The sequence below is a fragment of the Seriola dumerili genome, unplaced genomic scaffold (genome assembly GCF_002260705.1).
Source record: "Seriola dumerili isolate Sdu_G_001 unplaced genomic scaffold, Sdu_1.0 BDQW01000088.1, whole genome shotgun sequence".
Lineage (NCBI taxonomy): Eukaryota > Metazoa > Chordata > Actinopteri > Carangiformes > Carangidae > Seriola > Seriola dumerili.
In genome coordinates, this window is record NW_019174343.1 from 12,405,879 (window position 1) to 12,429,555 (window position 23,677).

At 39.1% G+C, this 23,677-nt stretch overlaps 1 protein-coding gene across 3 annotated transcripts in view; it reads left to right on the forward strand.

Annotated features, from left to right (window-relative positions):
- The window catches only part of LOC111221742 (copine-5), a 115,426-nt gene that overhangs the window by 10,912 nt on the left and 80,837 nt on the right, over nucleotides 1–23,677 (forward strand). For all 3 annotated transcript variants that reach the window (XM_022745278.1, XM_022745279.1, XM_022745276.1), the window contains exons 2-3: nucleotides 14,656–14,696; nucleotides 15,006–15,052. In XM_022745278.1, the coding sequence (XP_022600999.1) occupies nucleotides 14,656–14,696; nucleotides 15,006–15,052 (88 nt within the window). The remainder of the gene's footprint in view (nucleotides 1–14,655; nucleotides 14,697–15,005; nucleotides 15,053–23,677) is intronic.

The following is a 23,677-nucleotide window of genomic DNA, read 5'->3' on the forward strand; positions in this document are numbered from 1 at the left end:
ATTCAGGTTGACTTCAAAACCCAACGTTGCCTGATTGACATTGTGACGTTTAGCAGACGTTGGAATATGTTGGTATTTCATGTCAAGATGGTGTTGGCATGAGACATTTGGAAGACTTTGGATTTCGGTTACTTAACAACACAACTCAAAACCAACAAAATATCAACGTCAGCTGTCGTCAGTATACTATGTCAAATTGACGCTGGCCTTTGCCGTCCTAACATTGAATTTTGGTCACCTGACGTCACAACCTACATTCACCCAAATATCAATGTCCAATGACGTTGGTAGTCAGCTGCAGGGTTCAGTCAGTGTGAGCTTTGCTGCGCACACATGTAAGGGCCGAGTTGCATTCAACAATATTCTTATACAGCTATTAGGATGTGCACTTCGAAACATGTTTTCTTTTTCAAACTTTTCAATGCTAAATCTCCTCTGCCTGAAAATGTGTCCTGACGATAAATTTTGGTACCTGACATCATAACTTACACTCAACCAAATATGTGTGTCTAACAACGTTGGTGGCCAGCTGCGTGCCTGCAGGATTAGTTTTGATATTATTCCAGCCTGCTTACATGTTGTGTGTGCCACAGTTTTTGTGATAGCTAGACTAGCTCATTAGCTAAAGGAACATGTCTTAGGGGCTGGAAGAGGAGGAACATCCGACTGTGAGATCCTCATTCAGTGACCCACTTCACTGAAACAATCATGCATTTTACACTGACCTACTTTGAAACAGTTTTTCAAAAGTTTTTCTCCCAGGATATTATTTTTACATTGTGGGCTCACTTCCATTTACATTTTGGTTTTCATCTCAAGATCTTTGCTGCATTCACTCCCCGTGTGAAGATATGAAGGCAGTACCGGACTAGGGATGGGTTGTTGACGTCATTATTTGAGTAGCATGTCACTACTGCTACGCACCTGCGGACGTGTTATTTTTGGCTTCATTAGTTCAACTCAGTTAGCGTTACGTGCACTATGGCAGCTGTGACTAGGAAAAGTGATGTCAGGAAATACTTTGATAAAAAAAAAAAGACGACAATAACATGCAGTGCAAGATATGTGGCGTTAAACTTGCATATCATTATATCATGTTCTCCGACAGCCAAACAGTAGGCTTGGTCGGGGAGGTCTATGTCCAACTGGAAACACAAGCGGAACTCCCGTATTTCTTTTTTATAATTTGCGAATAATTGTTCATGAGGTAATAAGAGTACTCAAAAATTTAAATTACTGAAAATTCCCATCCCTATACTGGACATTTCCTGCTTATAAATTTTAACCTACAAAATACAAGCTGATATCTGTTGTGGGATAGGCTGTCTCCTTTACCTGCCAGTTTTGAAAATAAAAAGTCATGCATCACATTTTGCCCGTCACAGTAAAATACATGCCACAAACTATAAATGATCAATGAACCACAGTTTAGCAGCGTCCTAACCATACAGTAGGCACTGCTGCCCGTTACCTGACCTCTGTTGAGTTGGGCCATGGTGCAGTCCATGCTGTTGGGGATTTTGTGATGAACCTGAGCTTCCCTGCCAGGCTGCAAGCTCGCTGTGCCTGTCTGACAGGCTGAGCAGGAATCTCCCCTGAGGAAGTCCTGGCCTGAATAATTCAACAGCTGGTGGGAAAAACGATCCTGCTTGGTTCTGCCATTGATCCAATGCTACAGCAATGCCAGCACCACAGTTTGGAATGAGGTGATTGAGGCTATGAAGAGAGCTTTATTTCTGAATTGCTACTGCTTGCGGTTTTGTTATGGGTGTAACATGGATGAGAGAACATAAATTGTAAACAATTATTATGAATTTGCAAAGGTGGATGTTTATATCAACACCATGAATCAAAGAACACGTATTTCCATTAGCCAAGTAATAAGAAAGTGCAAATGACAACAAGACACTGATAAGATGAGAGACAGTGATAAAGGGCCAATGAAAGCTTTGCTTTATACCTCATCTAGCTTTAATAAAGCTGTTCTGCATATGCTTTATCAAACACTCTTCCCTCTTATAAACATACCCTCCTTCTACTTCTACATTTCCCTAATTTCTTTTTCTACATTTCCTCTTTTCTCCCTTCCCCATCTGTTCACTCCTTCCTTTTTCCATCTTCTATTACTTTTCAACTCCATCCCCCCTCCTCGAGTCCCCTCTCTTTTTACCCTGTTCCTCCCTCATTAACTACTCCCTTCCTCTGTCATCCACCGCTCCCATCCCCTCGTCTCTCTCATTTCGTCTCACCAGCAATGCTTTTTCATTCAAGAGGTGCAAGGATAGCCTCCACACTACAATCCATCCCAGCTTAAATGTCCTTGAGGAAAACATTCAGACTGCTTCTGCTTTCCTTAAGTGACAAATTGACATTGCTGTATGAAAACGTTATGTTTTCAAAACATCAGGCTTTTAGGAGCTGAAAAAGTCAGGGTTTTTTTTATCTTGTCCATAATACATTTTTTATTGAAATGCATCTGTTATGGGTTTGTTAAGCTTAGGATTTGTTTAACATACAAAGATATAATCAGTACTGGAGCGTCAAGCTATATGATTATCTTTTGCAGTGACATTTAGGATGGTTGAAAATTGGTTTGAGTCAGTACTAGTAGTCAGAAGTACAGTTTTACATTCTGTACTTCTGTCTTTTTCCCCAAAAGTTATAATATAAAATTGCCATGTCAGGTTTTGTATATACACTTTTGATGAATGATAGCTGTCAGCAGTGTCCTCGGTTACAAACACATTGCGTCTCCCGTGACTGCTCCACAATAAAAACCACACAACCTGTGTTTTGCCTTGTGACTGCGGTAGGAAATGTGTGGGTTGTATTAGCAGTGATTTAATAGAGCACAGATATGGCATCAGGAAAATGAGCTGTAAGCAGGGAAGTGACAAAACCAGAGACGATCTTGCGATGGGATCACACTACGACACCCGTCAACATGTTGATGTTCTGACCCATGAGGATTCAGTAGTTACTACATTATTACATGAGTGCCCAGTGATCATGGGTTTGACCACACCCATCTCCAAAATGTCAGCTTTCGTGTTGATCTCAATTACACACTTGTACAGTTTCATGACAGTATCATGCCCGGTTGTGACGTTATCATGGTGACAAAACCTGTCTTAAGATAGACGGACATAAACACCTGCCAAGGTGCTCAAAACTACAGAGAGTTCATGCTATAGTGTCTCCAGGACCACATTTTGCACCCACGCAGAAACACACACACACATACATACACATACACACACACACACACACACACACACACACATACACACACACACACACACACATACACGCACACAAGGTGAAAACAATACCAGCCATGCTGTCAAGGCTGGTAACCATGGTGTTATCACATCTTAAAACATATCTGGCGTGGGGATGCAAGATCAGAAAACATGTCTTTGTGTTGTTCGAGACAGCATGGATGCATGACATATCTTGTTAATTTCATGAAATGATTCTAACATTTACTAATGAGAATCATTAAAACAAACAATCTTTCTTTTGCTACAATATGTATTTGTTCTCACGGATGTTCAGTGGCCACTTTATTAGATTCACCTGTACAATCAAATGCAATTCAGTACAAGAGCTCTGCCATAATCTGGCTTTGTAAAGGTTTATTTAGTTATTTATTTGTCAGAGAGGTGTTTATTCAACAGTGTGTTTATTATTGAGGTCATACTTGGTGGTGTTACACTGTACACTATTTTATTGTATAAGGTATATATATTATATTGTATATTAAGGTGTTTCTGTTTTGTGTACCCCATTCATATGCATGAGAGGGACACATTATTATAAACACTTTTTAGTAAAATGTAATCCAGCACAACACTAGTAGCTATGACCTCAATAACAAACAGTTGAAATAACACATCTAACAAAAAAAAAGTACAGTACAAGCTTCATAAAGTTACAATTTATGGCAGAGCTACTGCATTTGATTGCATTAGACTGTGCAGGTGTGCCTGATACACAGGAAGAAAAAAAGTCAACTTTTATTTATACTTCGATACAAACTTGCAGAATATTTTGCAAAATCAGTTTTGCTCCATTTCAGTTGAGCCTATTATTCACTCAGTGATACTGCAGGTGATAAGAACCCAGCTCTGTTTTCTTATTTTCTACAGCAACACACACACACATGCGCACCTTCCCCCAGTTGTGTTGTGGTGCATTGTGTGCACGCAGGAGGTCACAGAGCCTGCGCTCTATGAATACAGTGTAGACTCATTCTACACCCACAAACTGTCCTCCCTGCACCAGAAAAATACACCCTCGATGTTAACCTTTCACCCTTGATGCACATATAAATTTCACAGTCTTTTCTTGGATGTAAATTTTCAGAGAATACTGTGCTGGAAACATTGTTCAAATGTGAGCAATAATGTGGTGATAGTACGTTGGCCAGTGGCACACAAGCGTCCGTAACATTTTGCACCAGCCAAGGCTCAGTTGCATGAAATGATGTCTAAACAGGGATGATACAATACAGTGAATGAATACATCTTCTATACTTATTTTACAGGTGAGCAGTATGAATGAGGAGTCTTCAGTCAAGTTGAAAAATCTGTCAGCTCCCAGAGTTTTACTTATTAGCCCTTGGCAGCCTATTTATGCTGACTTGTACTCTTTTCCAAGTCAAGAATCCCATCAGCTCAATTTGCATGTCTTGAAACGCCTGCTCAAAAAGAACCACTCATCCCTAGATATTTATCATCCTTTTCTCAGCCCGCACTCATAGCAGTTGGAGTTGGAGAGCTGAGGAACCTCCAGCAGGTTACCGGGAAGGAGCTGTCTAATTATTGTGGTTTGTGTCAGATCTCTGTAAATAAAGTCAGCTATGTCTGTGAGTCTGTTTAACAGGCCCTTGTTTCTTCTCCCTGTGCAAGAGGAACTCCGTTATACTCAGTCTATTTCTGATCCAATCTCTGAGGACTTCATTTTTCTCCCTCATTCTCTCTCCTTCAAACTCCACACACATTCCCTGACGCACATTTTTTTCTCTTCTCCTTTCCTTGTTCTTACATTTGATTTTCTCTTACATTCCTGCTCTCTTGATTTCACAGATTCCCTTGTGCACAGAGACATACCCAAATCCTGCCCCCGCTGCCTCTGCACATCTCAGATCTTTTCATAACCTCATTTACATAAGGGAAGTTGTGCTTCAGGAAGTTAGTTTGAAACCCCTTTAGTATTGCCAATCCCTTTGAAATTTATTACGTAACACCTAATGCAAATCTGGTGACACATTTTAAATATTTCATGTCATAGCTGTAGTTTTATGATGCCCCGGTGAAAAGCTGACTCTTGTTCTTAAAGGCATATTTAGAACTAAGTCCCGTCTAATTGAAACAGCTCTTTTTTCATCATCCTGGTGAAATGTTGGAGCAATTTTTTTCAATTTATCAAATATTTTCAAAGTGTCTACGTGTCTTTCTTTTCTGGCTTTGCTCTGCAAAATGCATTGACCTCAAATTATTAGAGACTTCTTTCAAGCTACATTCCTGTTCACAGAGATTTCTACTTTGTGGGAAAAGCATCAGGAGATTTCACTGTTAACATAAGAGGACTGTATTTTACAGTAATTACCATAGTCTGCAATCCTTCAGACATATTCTCTTAAAAACCATTTTCAAACTCTCTGCCAAGTTATGAATCTTAACATCACTTTAACTTTTCTTGGGCTCATTTGAGAACTTCCATGTGCCCTTTGCACTAAAGCTCTGGAGTTTTGACATGTTGTCTGTGCATTGTTGTAGATGAGCATCTCATTTGGTGAAATTTTGGGTGAGGTTTACTTCTACATTTAGGACAGAACCATTGTTGTCTTGGGGCTGGTGTTGTAGGAAGGCATATGCTTTTGGGGTTACACTTGACACAGGATAATAAAGCAATTGCTTTGATGAGGTTCTGTTTCAGCAGACCTAGTTTTTAGTACGCTCAGGTTGAGCTGCTGCTGGCTGGGTGTTGGTGTTTGAAGCTTGAGTTAATGCAGCCTTTGTGTCATGCTTTTGCCCCACTTCCTGGTTGAGTGTCTTTATACTCATCTCTGCCATATGTCTATGCATGTATTGTACAGTACATATGTATGTATGTATGTATACACACACACACACATATACGTATATATACATACATATATATATATATGTATGTGTGTATGTATATGTCCATAATAAAAGCCAGATTCTCTCCGCCACTCAGGCAAATAAAGGCCTTGGCCAGTATTTGAGAATTCACATTATTTTATTTTGTCTACCCATATGCAGAACTGGTGTGAAAAAGAACAGGAGCAACATAAATGAATAATGCAGATAAAAGCAAAACCAGCACAAACTTCAGACAGAATAAAACATCACTCTGAAACAGTGCCAACAAAAGTGTTACCTTTATAAAGGAGTGTTTGTGGCAAGGCTTAGCAGAATCTAATAAACTGCACAGGTGTTCAAAGCATCCTTAGTGAGACACGCACTGTGTGGAACCTCTCTAAGGTTATTCTTTTGCAGAGGAATATTTGAGCACTACAAATGGCTGCACCTCCACCATAACTGGAGGTTGTCTATGAAAGGAGGGGTCTCAGATCTAGCAGATGGGCTCTAAATCAACATTTATAAATGAACACCTCTCTCATATCTTCAGAGAGAGAACATACACTGCTTTACCTTCAAATCAGCTTGAGCTATCATTAATGACAATGATTCAGTCATATATTTTATTTATAATTTATAACATGTAAAACCAAATCGGCTGCTGGTAAATCAAATACATAAATCATCATTTATGTGTATTTATGTTTCCCGACTACAATTATCATGCTCTTCAGATTACGTGAACTGGCATGACATTGTTTTTTAACTGTGGTCTCTTCTTGTTTTGTTGTTTGTTTTTATGAATTTCTTAATGCTTTTTAATTTTCGAGATGGAAATGATGAGCTTTCTGTCGCCATGATGACCATTATTCATTTGATCTTTGCAACATCCAACACATGCAGCTTGTGTCAGTGAGACCATGAAGATGCACCAAATGAACCAATCACTAGAAACTTTTCTACACAGTATTTAAGAACCACATCAAATACAATAAGATGGGATGGGATCACAAAATTACAGTGGTAGCTTGTTGTGGGTATAATCTTAGTGTATCACCATAGTAACATAGGCTGCTCATCTATCATGCTCCACAAAACAAAATCTTGTTTATGTCATTGGAAAAGTATGAAAAAAACCCCCATCTTCCTCACCAATTATCTCTTCTTACTGCCTCAAGCAGAAAAAAAGAGGATGTTCTTGCTTGAGACATAAAGAGGATGTACTGTGTTTAATTCAGAGACTGAGACAATTGTCATACACAAAGCCACACTGTTTTCCGAGTGGGAGAGCCAGTATGTTCTCCATCATAACTAATTTGATTAAAGATATACTGTATGTGGCATTTGCTCGTCATATTCACTCTCTGAGGCGCTATATGACAGCAACATGTTTTAGCTGCAGCGTGAGGGTCACTTTGTGTCCAGAAGCTCTTTTACCAAACAAACACTGAGTTAATCAAAAGTGCAAACATTTGCTTCAATAAACCAAAATAGTGCGTAGTTAAAACTGTTTTCCTCACATACACACTATCTGCAGTTTTTGTTTTCTTCCGGATTTGAACCTGTGACTGCTGCCTTGTAAACGGTGGACTGGGATAGAGTGATTTAAACCGGCTGCTGGTCACATCTAAAAATATATGTGTTGACTGAGTGAATGTTTGAAAATAAAAGAGCAGTGGCACAGGGATGAAAGCAACTTGAGGCTACATTTAACATAAGAGATAATGGAGAGACCATTAGAGGGATAATACACAGCCAACAGATAAACAGGAGGTGGAAATGACAGAGACAGAGAGGAGGCAGTGGTGGGTGACTTACAGTATATGGGCTGATTCATTTTAGACCAGTGTGCAGGAAAAACATGAACTAAATTAGGAAAGAGAGCGAGAATGGGAGCAAAATGCTAATATAATGGGCTGGATGTTTGAGTGGTTGACTGACAATGTCTGCACAGTACACACACACACACACACACACACACACACACACACACACACACACACACACACACACACACACTCAACTGAAAAATGCAACTGTTAAATGTCAATTGTGAATATTGCTATTGTTCTAATGAGCAAGGCAACTACTATAAAACTAACCAGGACACTACAATGCTCAACCTCAGTGTCATGACTCTCTTACTCTTGCAGTCTTTTTTATGATAAAATACTTCAGTGAGAATATTTTTCCTGTACTAGAAGAACATTTTGAAGTTATTTTACTACTCCTTGAATACATTAGGTGTAAATCCCATGGCACCTATGAACTTCCTGTGGTTATTTTAGTTGTACAGCATCTTGTACAGGAAGAGGTGACTATGTCATAATTACTGCCAGTCTTCATTTTTCAGTGAGACATATAAATAAATGAATAAATACATCAGATTTTTGTAGCATTGCAATGTGTCATATACTCAGGAGAAAATCCAAGGGAAATCTTTATTTGCTTCTCCAACACAGACAAATACAGGTGGGTGGGTGGTTTTAAAATTTTCTTTGGCATTTACTTGTTCACTCAAATGTTATTTTTCCATGCAAGGGAAATGTAAAGGCACATGGTGCCAACCTTTACACTCACTGTCTTTGATTTCTTCTAATTGGTAATGATAGGCTACAGGGATTTAAATATGATCTGAGGCACACAGAACTACCAGCTCTAAATATAAAAAAAGAACAAATGAAAGGTCAGGTCCCAGACTATCTTAATTAGGATTCATGTATAATTTTTTAGACAATATGAGAAAAATAGCAGCCTCCTCTGCAGTTTCTTTATGAAAGAAAAAGGAAAATGAAGCTTCTATGTTCACTGTTTTTGGATGAAGTTTCTGGCTTGTTATATCATACAACAACTCACACTCAAATTCAGCAGTAATTACTATAATAATGAGATAGTACAAAGACAGAATACTTGTGAAAGTGTGCACTCAAATTAACATTTCTTTTTCCGGTAACAAAGTTCCAGTCATATAAATAGAGAGCTGAATTCATGTTTGAGCTATAGCCTCTGTTCCACTAGCTTCTGTAACGCAGTGCAGTCTCTCATACAACATTTCCTTCATTGGTCTTTGTGAAACAATGAAGTGTGTTCCTGGGGTTTTCTTTCCATATTCTACGACAAATCAGCATCAACTACAGCACTTGCAATAAGAATTTGAAACCTACGCGATTTTGATTTTGAAAACTAGGAGCGCGACAGCGTGGATACATATGGTGTCTTCAAAGCTCGTCCTTACAACATGGGAACTTAATTTTGAACAAGACAAATCTGGGTCAAATCTGTGCTTTTCCTTGGCTTAAACCAGCGAGTCTTTACACCCGAAATGACAATCAATAACTTATTAGTGACATAATTTTAGAGATTGTGATACAACAATTTAAAGCATTTATGACGTGTATGGTTGCCAGACAAATTTACTGAGGACTCATATTCAAACAATAACAATGGAGCAGAAATGAATAGGGTTTGCTGCATCACATTGTTTCCTGGATGGAAAAGGTCCAAATGTGTCTGAACATATATTTAGAAAAAGGCTGAATAAATTAAACTCAACAAAACATCCAATTATTAAAAACAATACTTTCCTGGAACATTTTTGCGTTCAAGCATGATAAACTGAGAATAGTGAGATGTTTTTTTCAAATTCCCTTTCTTCTGCTGGAGTTGCAGCAGTGCAATTTTTCTGATTAGAATGAAATGACTTTCAAATTCAGTGTGCAAGTCTGTGTTGTTAATTGAATTATCTTGCTTGCGTAGTACCAATTCCATTATTCTTTTCAATTTAGATCAAACTATAATGAAAAGCACTTTTTCCTGGACTCTGCTGCTTATATTTAAAATGCTGCAAAACTTTCAACCATCACAGAACATTAGCTATTGTCATCTTTTTAAATTTGAACATAAGATGAAAAACATAAAATTTCAGGATTTCATGTATTTTCTTTTCTTTTCTTTTCTTTTCTTTTAATCAGTGTCTTCTCACCTTGCTCTTGAAAGCTATGGAGGGGAGAGAGGAGGAAATACAGGAGCAGAGAAAAGATCAAAACAGATTGAGGCTGATGAAAGAACACACCTGAAGATTTATAACAACAGAAACTGCAGAGGAAAATGAAAGCATAACGAAACAGCAACAAGAATCAGAGGGGCCAGCAAGTGTTGACATTTTGAGTGAGGGCTCTCATGTCACTGTAGTGACCAAGCGAGCAAAAGAAAACAACAAGGGTAATAGTATTGGGTACACACTGGCCTCTGGCAGGCATTATGAAAAGGTCAAGCAACCATGATGGAGGTGTAACATGGGCACTCAAAGCACAGGCGGACATTGAGAGATTAAGAAAAACAGATTCATAGAAAATGCATTATAGTACAGTAAAGCTCAGGAAGAAAGATAGAGTAGGAAAGTGCGTGGAAGACAGTGAGGAAAGAAAAAACATAAAAAAGAGGGTTCTTTGTCAATCTCTGTTTTCATGTGTGATGGCAGCCGGCCAGACAGAAAGAATGTAATACATGTCAGGTGAGCCAAGAATCCGAAAGACTGGAAATCTTTTTCAGCACCCAATTCATTCACTGAAATGGTGTCTTGGAACACTATATCCAGCTCTTGTAATATATCCGTGGTTGTTTCACCGGCTCTGGTTCATACAGACTTTATTTGCATTGTCAACTGAATTAGACTAGATTCGCTCTTTTAGATCGAGCAGTTGGGTTCGGTGTAGTAAATGAAGCTTCGGTTATAGTTAGGGTAACAGTTTGAACACAGATCACAGAAGGCTACAACGGAAATTTGCAATAACTTTCCCAACAGGCATCGGACATCAATGCAACTTCAGAAAGATGTCGGACATTTGACGTTTAGCAGATGTTTAGAAGATTTTGGGGTTTTGTTGTCCACTTAAATATCCTACTTTGTGCTCCAAAGAAATCTGTTGAAAGCCATGTTAGAAAGTCAAACTCAATCTAACATCTAACAAACCAGTAAAATCTCTCAACAGTGCTTTGTGCAGTTACATTAAGAAATCTGACTGGTTGATCCAAGTTCACATGAAAAGAAAATAACACAGAAATATTATACTCCAAAAGAAACAGTCACGAGAATGCCACAGAACGACCCCCATTGGCACATTCACTGTCAGAAGTCAAAAAGCGATTAACTTCTCCGCGGTGTCTCAGATAAAAGACTCTTGAACATCTCTGAGCCTACAAGTCTTACAATGAATTTCAATGATGTATCTCAGGGCTTGTAAGGCATATAAAACACACACAATAAAAGGTCTTGTATGTATGTTTTGTCCCTAATGGTTTCTAATATGGTTTCTAATATGTCTCTAAATTAAAGATCAAAAACATATGAAGCTACTGAGAAAACATGAAGGACAGCTGTTGAACTCCTGATTACTATATTTTACAAAGAGAAACATCAATTTATTCCACAAGTCTACCTGTATTTTACATAATGGATTGTAAGCTGGAATTGCAGTATAGACTCTACATTTTCAAATGAAATTTATCTTCAATAAATCATATGTAAAATGAATGAATAAAAAAATCCACCCCACAAAATAATGATTACAGATATATCCTCCAAGCAGTGAATGATTTACTAGTTACAGACTAATGGATCGTATGGTTCTTTTCCTGTGCATGTCATTCTTTTCTTGTGTGAAGCACATATTAGCATATAGAAAATAATTTCACAAAAGAGCACTTTGCCCAGACTGACAGAGACTGGAGGGTGGAGTGGGACAGATAGGTGGAGGAGAACACAATGTGAAAGAGACCATTGACAATGACCTTTTTGGTTGTCTTTCTCCTCGCAGTTCACAAGTATATAATTTTCTGCCTCCAGCTTTTCATGAGAATCAGTCCTGCAGGCACTAATCAAACTTCAGGCTCAGAGGATTCCTTTAAAAATGTGATCTGTAATAGGTGACCTACTGAAATTATGACTACTGACAATAGCTTTTGTAACTGTCATTAGCTAATAAAATCAATTAATAAAGGAATTAATGGTAGCCTACTAATTACAATTTAAGCAACAAAATATTTTTAAACATACATGCCCCCAAAGACCACCACATCTGTATAAGTTGAATAAACAGTTTAATTCACAGAGCACAATGGCGCAAAGAAAATCTTACACAAAAGTTATCTTGCTTTAAATATAAAATATTTAACAGTGCATGCCATTGCAAAGAGGGAGGCATGGTGAGTGTTTGGAGGGCAGAGAATGAGATAAGCATTCAGACATGCTGGTAATCAGGCTGCCATTGTATGAGATACCAAACCCAACAATTTTCTGCGCTGATGTGCCTGCTAGCCAGCTGAGTTTGTATCTGTGAATGTATGTATGAATGTTTGTATCTGCGCATTATAGACATCAGACTTGCACATGCAAGATATTGTAAATGTAAAAAAAAATTGAATTGTGCACCTAGACACTTCGAGACTGTGGTCTGATCTATGCTATTATCTCCAGCCAAGCAGTAAAACTACCTCTAAGTAGCACATAGTCATTGATTGAAACCACAACCAAATGGGTATATTGATTTGAACTTCCTTTGCATGTGTATCAACAGCATAGTCATATTCCTGTATTTTAGTTTGCTGTTTTCCTTTACTGGCTAGATCGCTAATTGGCTGCTCAGCTCAGCCTCTGTGAGGTCACCCATAGATTTCTGAAGGGCGGTTTGAAGCTCAGAGTGGGCTGCTCCAGTGTTGCCATCTTGGCAGTGCCTGACTCCACCTAACTCCCGGCTAATCGGAAAATAGGCAAAGAGATGTGGTGTTTGTGGAGCCAAGGCTGAGGTGAATGCTGGTTTGTGGCAAGAATAGATTCACCCATCTGTCACTCAAAGCAGCACGCCTTCAATTATGCAGAACTTTAAGCCTTAATATAATTTAAATTAGTGAGTCATATAAAAATTCACCCCAGTACAGTTGTCATGAAGGGAGAAATTAGCTATAGAGACCAAAACCTGTTTTTTGTACCAGGCTGTAAACATGTTTATTTCTGCTGCAAAGTTGGGTTTGGGGTTGGGTTTGACTTGCTTTTCAAGCCAGCCTCAAGTGGCCATTCGAGGAACTGCAATTTTTGACACTTCTGTGTGGGCTTCATTTTTCAGCCCCGGAGGTTGCTGCTTGGTCTTAACTCTTCAACACTAACAATACACTGTTTACAGGCAAGTTTCTTTACTTTGTCTCTTGTTCTCTACGGTGTAATAGAGTGCGGTCAGGCCACATATTTCTGTCCAAACCCGACCCGAGACAGAGAGTAATATCCGAACCACAACATCATTTTAAAATTTTTTGCCAAACCTGGCTGAGTATGCACCCTCTGTGTAATGCCGTTTCACTGGCAGCTGCTGTCAATCAAACACAGACATGTTCCTCCATCCAGCTGAGACAAAGACGAGGAGGAGAGAGCAACTGTAATATTTACCCCAAACCCTTTTTCTTCCTTTTAATAATGAAAAATTCAAAATACATTTAACATGCTGACATCATTTTTGATGACATGACTACATGACTACTGTGCAATTTCCAACCGCCAACGTTTTGACCACAATCATTCCCTAAACTTACCATGTGTTTATAACTGTAACCTTGCCAACAAAGCTCCACAAACAAAACCATGATATTTCCCTAACACTAAGTGGTTTTTGGATCAGAGGCTGACTGCAGAGCAAAACCACTATTGAAGATTGATGTTGAGTGTGTGGAGGGCCATCGTTTTTCTTCCTCTTTTGTTGAATGTTAGATCACATTTAATTTAAAATTGCATCGCCATCTACTACTGTGTGTTTTTCCTCTTTTTTTAATTTCCTTGAGCTGTTTGCAAGGTGTCATGGTAGCCTGTGATGCAAAGTGTGGTGGAGAAAATTCTGAAAGGGAGAGATCCAACTTTTGCATTGTTTCATGTGAATCTACAGTCAGAGGTTGACATCGGAGGAAGAAATGTAACACAACAAAAACATTGCAGAGAGTTACCAGAAGCTACCAAAAAGTTGAATTCTGCAAATGAAACAAACAAACAAACAAACAAACAAACAAACCAGGTAAAGTGAAACCAAAGCCTGTTTACGCCGAACAGCTTTGGTCAGTTTCGAATGTAACAATTATATTCATGAGTATGGAGAGCAGGATTTAAGCTCTGTAATTAATGGTGGTGTTTTAAACTACAGCTACAACATATGTATGTATGCACAAAAGTCAAAACATAGGCTACTGAATGATTGGGCACCAGTAGTGCACGTACCACATGCGCTTAGTCCTAACAACAGCAGCCATGAGTTCGAGTTTGACCTGCGTTCCTTTACTGCTTGTCATTCCCTCTCTCTCTCCTTGACTTTCCTGTCTCTCTCTCACTGCACCTATCAAAGTAAAGGCAACCCCCCCCCCCAAAAAAAACCCAAAAACTTTAAAAAAAAAAAAAGTGAAATGACTGAGTTGGAAAGTTAGTTTAGAAAGTCATCCCTTTAGAACCTGTATGATAGCAATTTGCCAGTATGAGTAACAATTATTTCTCTGTATCTCTATTTTCCAGAAATCTGCTGGATAAAGACACATTCTCCAAGTCAGATCCATGTGAGTATGTCGTAGAAGCATAGAAGAGTCCTTTCTCCTTCTCTCCCTCTCAGTGTGGTTTTTGTATGTTTTTGTGAGTATGTTGCCCTGTGATTTGGGAAATCCTTGTTTTGCTCAGGGTGCAGTGGCTGTTTGTTCACTTTACTGGAGCTAAAACCCTCCCATTGATTTCCCATTTTGAATCTGCCTGCATTTCCCTGATAGTTCTTCTCTTTTTTCTCTTTTCTGTTCCTCATTTTCTGGCTCTTTTTTTTTATTTCCTTTGAAATATTTCATCTATTTTTGTCTTTATCTGGTACTTTTTCACAGTATGCGTGCTCTACACACAAGGTGTGGAAACCAAACAATGGAGAGAGGTGAGTACACACACACACACACACACACACACACACACACAGACACACACACACACACACACACACACACTTGCACATGCATATAAAAAGAAGAAAGGACTTATGTCCAATTAAGCTCTTGCTGTGCTCACCATGTGTTTTTTGTAACTGTGTGTGTGTGTATTGGACAGGAGGCTCCAGTTAAGACATTTTTGACTGCAAACATGCAGTAGCTGCAGTAGTTGGCTTGAACACTTCATTAAAGCTGTTCGGCTATCAACTGTCTGAAAATGCCAGGAAGTATTCTCTAATTGGAGACTTCAACCAACAAAGAAAAGCCCTCACAATGTAATGATCAATATGTTGACATTTTGGAGACTAACCAGCACACTGGGGAGGCATTAAAGCAGCTCATACTGTGCCTTGTTTGGTTTAGTCCATGCAGCATTACCATCCATTTTCTCTGTTAATCCTCTCACCATTCTGTCTGTTTGTCCATTAATCATTTTCTTCTGTAGATAAAATAAGCATTAAATGATATCAAGTGAATAAATTAAATGAGGCACTAACAAGCTGGCTTAGAGATGAAATCTGTACCGTTTCTTTACACTAATGTCCTCTCCAGTGGTGAGAAGTAGCGGAAATAATGTCCCAGCTTCAACTAAGTGTTTGTTATGGAAGGTTGTGTGGAATATGGCCATTTATTTGAAAGCGTCATTGCAAACGCTAATGTGGCAGATGATAACGATATCCTTTTGTTTTTAAATGATAAGATTGGCAACAATCAATATGTGTAGTTTAGAACTGACTGATGTGCATTAATTACACTGGGTGACATGTCCCATGAACATGGGCACTGTAGTTCATTTTGAGTCAATCCCACACACACCTCCCTGCTACTGTAAATACTCACTAGAGCAGCTAATGTGTATTAATCCACAACAGAAAGTAGTTCCCAACAAACACACTACTGCATTTCCTCCTGTTTGAGTAATGTTTACTTAAACCTACAGTAAAGCATTACAAAATAATTAAACCATATATTTGCCACCCCCTTTTAAGGATTTATGTCTTTAGCAGGAAGTAATTGGGTTGGGACTAAGGGCCATGGAAAGGGTAGGAAAGTCAGAAGGTGCTGAGACATGGACTGACACATTGTTAGTTTTGGTCTTTTAATGGGATTTGTTGTCAATTACAAAAATATATATCACCAGGCTCACTGCTTTACAATGCAGAGCTACAAAGTGCTTTTCAGAGCATTTAAGGTAAAGTCATCGACATAAAACATAAATCAAAAGATAAAATAGGACAGTATAATTGTGGGAATAAGAGTTTAGGACACAACAAATTGAAGAGAAAGTAAACCCCCAAAAAGAGAACATGTGGAACACTCTTGTGTGATTAAGTGTACATGCATAAGACCCCAAAAGATGATCAACATTTCTCAGTAGCAGAGAATGGAGAAGGACCATGATAAACATCCCGAGCGTGATATTTGCTGGTTTGTGTTGTATGGTTTGTAACTTACTTGATATTTCTATTGCTCGTGACCCTGTGGCTGTTTTTGTATCCGTGAGTAATTGGAACTCTGAACTTTTGTTTTTCTTTTATGTGAATCTATTTGTAAATGTGTAGTTGTGTATGTTACAGAGTTAATATGATATTTCGGTGCATGCTTATGTACAAGTTCCCATAACAGTATAGACACCTCTGGTGCCAGCCCTTATGTTTGACATCATTATTCATCCCATTGTGCAAATTGTCAATACATCCAAGCTTACAGACTTGGTCCACTGTGGATGTGCAATGGATAATGATTTAATGTAAATCATATGTATTTATATAGTCAGATGACCCTCATCTGCTGCTTGTGTTTTTACCCACTCATAACAGATGGCTGTGTGGGCTTTCATTCAACTGTAGCTGAGAAACTGCGGGGGACTCTGCTATGAGTGTGTGTGTTTGAGAGAAAATGTGTGTGCATATGTGTGTATGCTTAATGTATAAGGCATATGCATATGTAAAGAGCTTGCAATTATAAAACTCTTCTTTGCGCTTCTTACAAAAGGCACTTTGTTCTTCTACTTTGACAGCCACCAGTTGTCAGACAGGCTGTTAATCCAATCAAGCAAACAAAACATAATTAATATAATGAGCATTTCAGTTTTACTTTCAAGCCAAATGATACTTCATTCTGTCAGGTTCACTGATTTTGGTCTAAAAATAGAAATGTTTGAACCGGTCCTCTCCTCGCGGAGTTAAAACCATCACATCCACAATCATATTATTAAGAAGGGGTGGGTGTTGATGCAGCTCCAGGTGACGCTGTGTGAGTGAGACTGAACACTCCCAAACTTCAGACAGACCAAGCAAAGCCAAACAGGTGACTCACCAGGGACCTCTACATAACATTCCTTGACAGCACCCTCTGGCACAACGGTCAAGCTTGGGTCACATTTTATGTTGATTTCCATCTCCTGCAATTTTTATTGTGGAAGAGATCATGTCTGTAATGTTAATATAGTTGGTGCTCTCTGTGAAGGTCTCGATTAGATGTGAGATCATAAATCTGAGTCATGAGCGCTCTTGCCTTCTTTGTTCCATACGTTCAGTCTCCCCTGGAGTAAAGTGGTCTTAGGGTGATTTTACGGTTGGGATGATTGGAGGGATTTTTCCTGGTCCACAGGCGTCTTTCCCTGACACTTGTTTGTTGAAGTGTGAAAGCCGTTATGTAACTTGGCTGCAGTTCAGAAAACCAGTCTCTTAAGCAGGTAGCTGAACAATTCGACTATTAACATTAAGTACAATACTTTATTTGTTGATCAGTTTCTATGACATGAGGAAATAACCCACAGCAATGTTTACCATGTCCCTGGAAATGTTTACTAGGGACAAGGCTGCGTGACAGAACTGTTTCAGGTGTTATTTTGAGTGCTGCAAACATAACTTGGGAGATTAGAGAATAAAGCAGGAGAAAAAAAATTAGAGGAAAAATCCACAACACTGAACTCTCAGAGGAGGTGAAAGAGTCCAGCTCACACAAGAACAAAAAGTCTAAAAGTCTAAAAGTCTAAAGTTTAAGTAGCTCCTTACTGTTTTATTTTTAAATTAAACAGAGAGGCATTAATGAAACCTGTTGAGGAATCTGACAAAGTTCTGTAATCTTGTCTGTAATCTTGAGGGTCAGGTGGGGCAAATTATTATTAGCATGATTTAAGATACAGATAGACTTTGTTACTAGTTATTTGCACACAGTACACAGTACAGTAATGTGTTTACTTTTACAATTTGAAATTCACTCTATTATTTTGACATTTGGGAGTCGCCTTGTACGCTGCCTTCCTGGGAGTTTGATATCAGTTTGATTTCTCTGTGGGCAGCCTGGTCCTCGATACGGTAGAGGTGATGGTAGATGGTTACCCCACCAAAAGAGGAGAAATGTGACTCCAGGTAATTCTGAGGTTGTCTTCAAATGTCGTGGAATTCCTGGCTGGCTGATGTGGCACATGTATGCTAACACTCAGGAGCCACCTCTGCTCTAGTGTTGGAGGGTTCACCAAGGCTAAGATAGCTGCTGGATGGTCTGTTGCTACATGCATTGAATACAAAAGGTGTGACATGTGGTTCCGGAGGATTTAGACTAGTTTAAAGGTACATTTGAAGGGGCTGACAGCTGACTGACAAAAGCAATGTACTTGTTGTCATCATGTCCAGTTCCCTGATGAACTGACCTCTGGAAAGACCTACTGTACAGGAAACACTGCTAACACTTAGATCCTCACAGACTTCTTTAGTCTTTATATGATGATGCCTTGCTACTTTCTAGTTCAGGAAATTCAGAAAACACACTACAGACAATAAGAGAACTTGATGGTGTGTTTCATTCATATGGAGGCATGGATCAAATTTGGAATTCTGATCATAATGATTCATCTTGGATTGTTTTAGAAAAAAATGTACTCATCATTTTACAGCCCTTCTTTCTGCAATGATTGTGTTTCGACTCAACATTTTGTTTGCATGTGCCACAGGGGGTCATGTGACCTGCAGTTCCGACTGTGTCCACTCCCCAGTGCTGGGCCTGGGAGATTGAAATAAACCTCATAATTTTCTGCTCCATATTTAATTCCAGCACAAACAGAAGCTCACAGCCAAACTAAGAGTCAGCCAACAAATTACAACTTTCAGTGTGCTGCAGCTTGACTAGCCCACTACATACTGTACATGTGTTGTTAAAAGCAAACCCACACCACATACACAACAATGAAAGGCTGTTTATTTCGTGATCATGTATATACTACGCTTTCTTCCAATTTGCTTGTGACATCAGATATACCACACACTGTAGTGCTCTTTGTGACAGCATGTGGCGGTGCCAATTTGTGTGTGTCTGTGTTTCTGTGCACCATATATTATGTGTACACGTGTCCCGTCCTTACACAATCTCAGCTCTGGATCTAAGTGCTAACAAATTTTGGGATTTATTTTCCCATAAAGCCATGCAACACTTGTCATGTGTGTAGGGAAGAAATGGTTTTCAGCTGGTTGTTTTGCTTGTTCTCCTCCCTCAACAACTAAAGTAGCCTACCCTTAACCCTCCTGTCATTCCTTGGCGGGGGGGCGGGGGGGGGGGGGGGTGTTCAGTACTCGTGTGTTTCTCTCTTGTTTTTAAACACACCCTCATGCTTTTCACTGCAGGCAAAACAGAAAAATAGCTCACACCAATTCACACTACCGTCATTTACCTCCCTCTGCGAGAACACAGGACTCCACCAAGCTCATTATATCGCCACTATGTTACCATCTACTCAACATGGCACAAAGAGAATAAAAATCCATATTCACCAGATGACACAAATCCCCAGTGGTGGTTCGTGTCTGCTCCGGGGAAGAAGACAATGAAATCTTTGGAAAATGAAACTCACAAAGATAATGAAGGATTTGACTCATTTCTCCTGTGCTGGGGCTTTTATTTAACATCATGCTGTCACTCACAGTGTATGTGTGTGTCTAAGTGATTTTTCCTGTGTCTGTGTTTTAAGGACACATGTTCACATTTCAAAATCTGACACTGCGGGTCTCTGTTGTATTTGTTGCTTGCCTAAAGAGTACACTTTTCCATATGTAGTGTGTGTGTTTGTGTGTGTGTGTACATGTTGCAGGTGCAGATCAGGGACTTCATACCAGATTCTCATTAGCCAGCTCCAGAAGCCCAGCAGTATCTAATGAACTCTGCAGCGCTGTATTGTCTCTTCCACTCAGCAGGGAAATCACATTATGGAGCTCATCTTTGCCGTCACCCGTCTCTTTGCTAACATGTGCTCACAGCTTCATCAACACCTCAGGGTCTGTTCAAAAGTCCGGGTGGCTCACAGATTCAACATCAGTGTCCTTTTCTTTACTTTTCTCCCTTGCCGGTGTTAAATTTAGATCTTCACATAGAGAAAAAATATAACCTTAAAAAGCATAGAGTTCAAAGAGGTGCTCAGCTTTGTGTAACAGAATAGAAGGTGTATGGTTTTATATTGGTTGACTTGTCCTAATTGCCCACAGTGTACTGTATTTGTTGTTTTTACTGTATTGATTGAAAAGGCAAGGTCTGCTCACACATCCACCTACAGTATACCTGACATTATGGGAAAACTAGATCGACTCCTACTTGCAAATAGCTTCCTTAACATTGATTGAAGTTGTACAGTTTGGCAGCTTTCCAATAAAACAGAGCATGTTTGGCTCAACCACAGTTGTGCATTATTTGAGGTTTTTATCTTTATCGCCGACTGGAGGCAACTTCAATACAATATAACTCTGATTCCAGTCCGTGTGTGAATTGAATCATCACCCCAGCAGTTGAAACAAAATTAATCGGGGATTAAGATAAATATGAATTCATTCATTCAGGTTCAATCTGTGTCAATTAGTTGTATGTACAGTCAGGCAGCCTGGTGTCAAAATCTAATTTCAAGCCATCATTATTTTAGTTTATAATGTGCTCAGATGGCTCATAATTTTGTTGATTAATTTAGAATGAAAACAATTCATTCTAAATAAAGCTGTGTTTAATATGATTGCCTTTCAAAGAAAACTTTAAAGGGCCACTCGAGTGATTTTACACATGGAGGCTGAGTAGTCATGGTTAGCACTGCTGTGAAAACAGTTTTAGAATGTCTTCTGTGGCTCTGGAAGAGCTTATTGCAAGTCAACCAAAATAACCAAAATAAGCGACACTACCTCTTTATACCAGGAACTCTGCATCGCAAACTGGGAATGTTCAACCCTGTCTCCTAGAAATTATGTTGAAAAACATGAAAAATATATGGAAATATGTTTTTTTAGGAAATGTAATTGTTGGCTGGATTATGTATTTTTTGAAATAAAGATGCTGTCTATCACACCAGAGACTGGGATTCATATCCACAGTCCTGTCAGTGGTTTAAGCCACAAAACTTGTTCAAATCAAAGAAAGATGATGGTTTTAGTAAAATGTAAATAAACATGTCTGAAGTCACTGGGAACTTCTCTCTGTGTTAAACCAGACCACCGGCCATAAAAACTTTAATAATGCTGTATTCACTACAAGGGGATATTGTACTGCAAGATTAGATATTTTACTGATACATTCAGTATCAACGTAATTTGCAACTTGCCAAATACATAAAGTAACAAAATATCTTTTCATGAATAGAAATCGTGATACGGTCACAGCTACTTTTCCTACAAACATGTTCACTGGTGCATTTAAATTTTATATAAACATAATTTCTACTAGACGAGGTTTGTATGTTACGTTTAAAAGATGTTGGCATATATCAGTCAGGGAAGGCCATGTCAAGGATTTTACTGACTAGAATTATGGGAAATGTAGGGTCCAGTGTTTTCAGTGTTGATCCTTTCTAGGAAGTAGAAGTCAGGATATCTCTGTTGCATCAGTTTTTACCATCCTCTTTTATTTATCTGTCTCTTGTGAGTTCCCCAACTTAATGAAGTAGCCTACAATAACAAATTTCTGGAGTACACATTTAAGCCAGATAGCACTCCAGCCTAGAACTACTTGTTGGTCTCTGCACCTCTATGTGCATTGTACTTATAGGAACATGGAAGTAGTGGGGTGGTGAACGGGCCAAGCAACTTTTTCTTCCCAAAGGTCCATTAACAGCTTGATCTGGCCTTGGCTACAATAACATTTAAGTCCTTTTTACAAATAGAGGAGCACAAAGAAAGAACAGCCCTCTGCCAAGGCTGATGTCAAACAACATACACCAGACTTCAGAGAAAAAACTCTAATTCACAATAAATGATCCGGATCTGCCCCAAAATTTTAATGGGCTCTTCCCTGCCCCATGCCTCGTCTCTCCACTAAGTTAAGTGAAAATCGCTTCAGTACTTTTTGCGTAATCCTGCTGTCAAATACACAGACACATGGTGAATACATAAACTCCTTGGCAGAGGTAAAAAGGCACACAAAATCCTGAGACGTTAGCAGAGAACAAATACGAGGAGAGGTGGAGGTTTGTGTGTTGTCCGACCACGTTGGAAGGCACAAGAGTTTATAGCTGCCCTGAACAGCCACACTTGACGGTGGTGTGAAAAAACCTGCTATGACACAGAGGGGAGAGATGCAATAAAAATTCAAATGGAAACTTTACCACAACAATTCTTCAAAGGCATTTTAGACAGACTCAATAGTTTTTGTATACACAAAAAGTGACAGCAGTAATTTTGCAAAGACTGGAAAAATGCAGAGCTTGAGAGAGAAGATTAAAACCGGTGTACTTTCTCACCTCCACACACATGGCCAATCGCTGAGTGAAATGGGCGTGCTTGATGTATCTGAAATCCTTGAGTAAATGCTCAACAATAATAGCATACATTGTGGCATATTACAATTCACACATTTTGACATCCTCCTTCAATTCACCAACTGCTGTCATCTGATGGTATTTTATTTGTTCTTGTGCCAAATCAGTGTTAAATATAACTCACCATATCACCAAAAAGTGCATAGGAATAAAATCTTCACTCTTGATGGAGTATTTGATTAAGTAAGAGTAATTCCTGGTGGCTGTAAATAATTTATGTAATGTATATACCGTATTTCCTGTTTTAAACAAATCAGCTTTTTGTACAGTATACTGTATGCATGTGTTGTTGCTGGGCCTTTGTCAGCCTTTTCTCTGGCATATTTCCCTGCATTTGGCACTTTGGGAGTGAGAATCCCGCTAATTAGGAGGCTTTAATCACTGCCTTTCTCTTCTTCTCCCTTCCCACTCTTTTCCCACTCCCACTCTCGCCCATCCTTTTCTGTCTAAACCCTCCACTCCACTTTTGCCCCCCTTTTCTTACCCTCTTTTTCTCTCTAATTCAGCTCATGTTGTTTCTCTTAGTCTCTCTCTTACTCTCTACGCATTTCCCTCGTCCCTTCCCTCTGTGGGGTTGATCAGTGTGTTTTCCTGCTGTAATTAATGTGAGGAGTGAGGATCAAGGAACCAGGAAACACACCCATAGCTTCCTCTGCACGGCAGCAGCTCGTGAAAGCACCTCTATTAATCAGCCCTCTGTCAACTTATGTGTTAATAAGAGAGAGAAGAAAAGGGAGAAAATGTGCATGCAGACAATTATTAACTGTGTTTGTTTTTCAAAATGTTT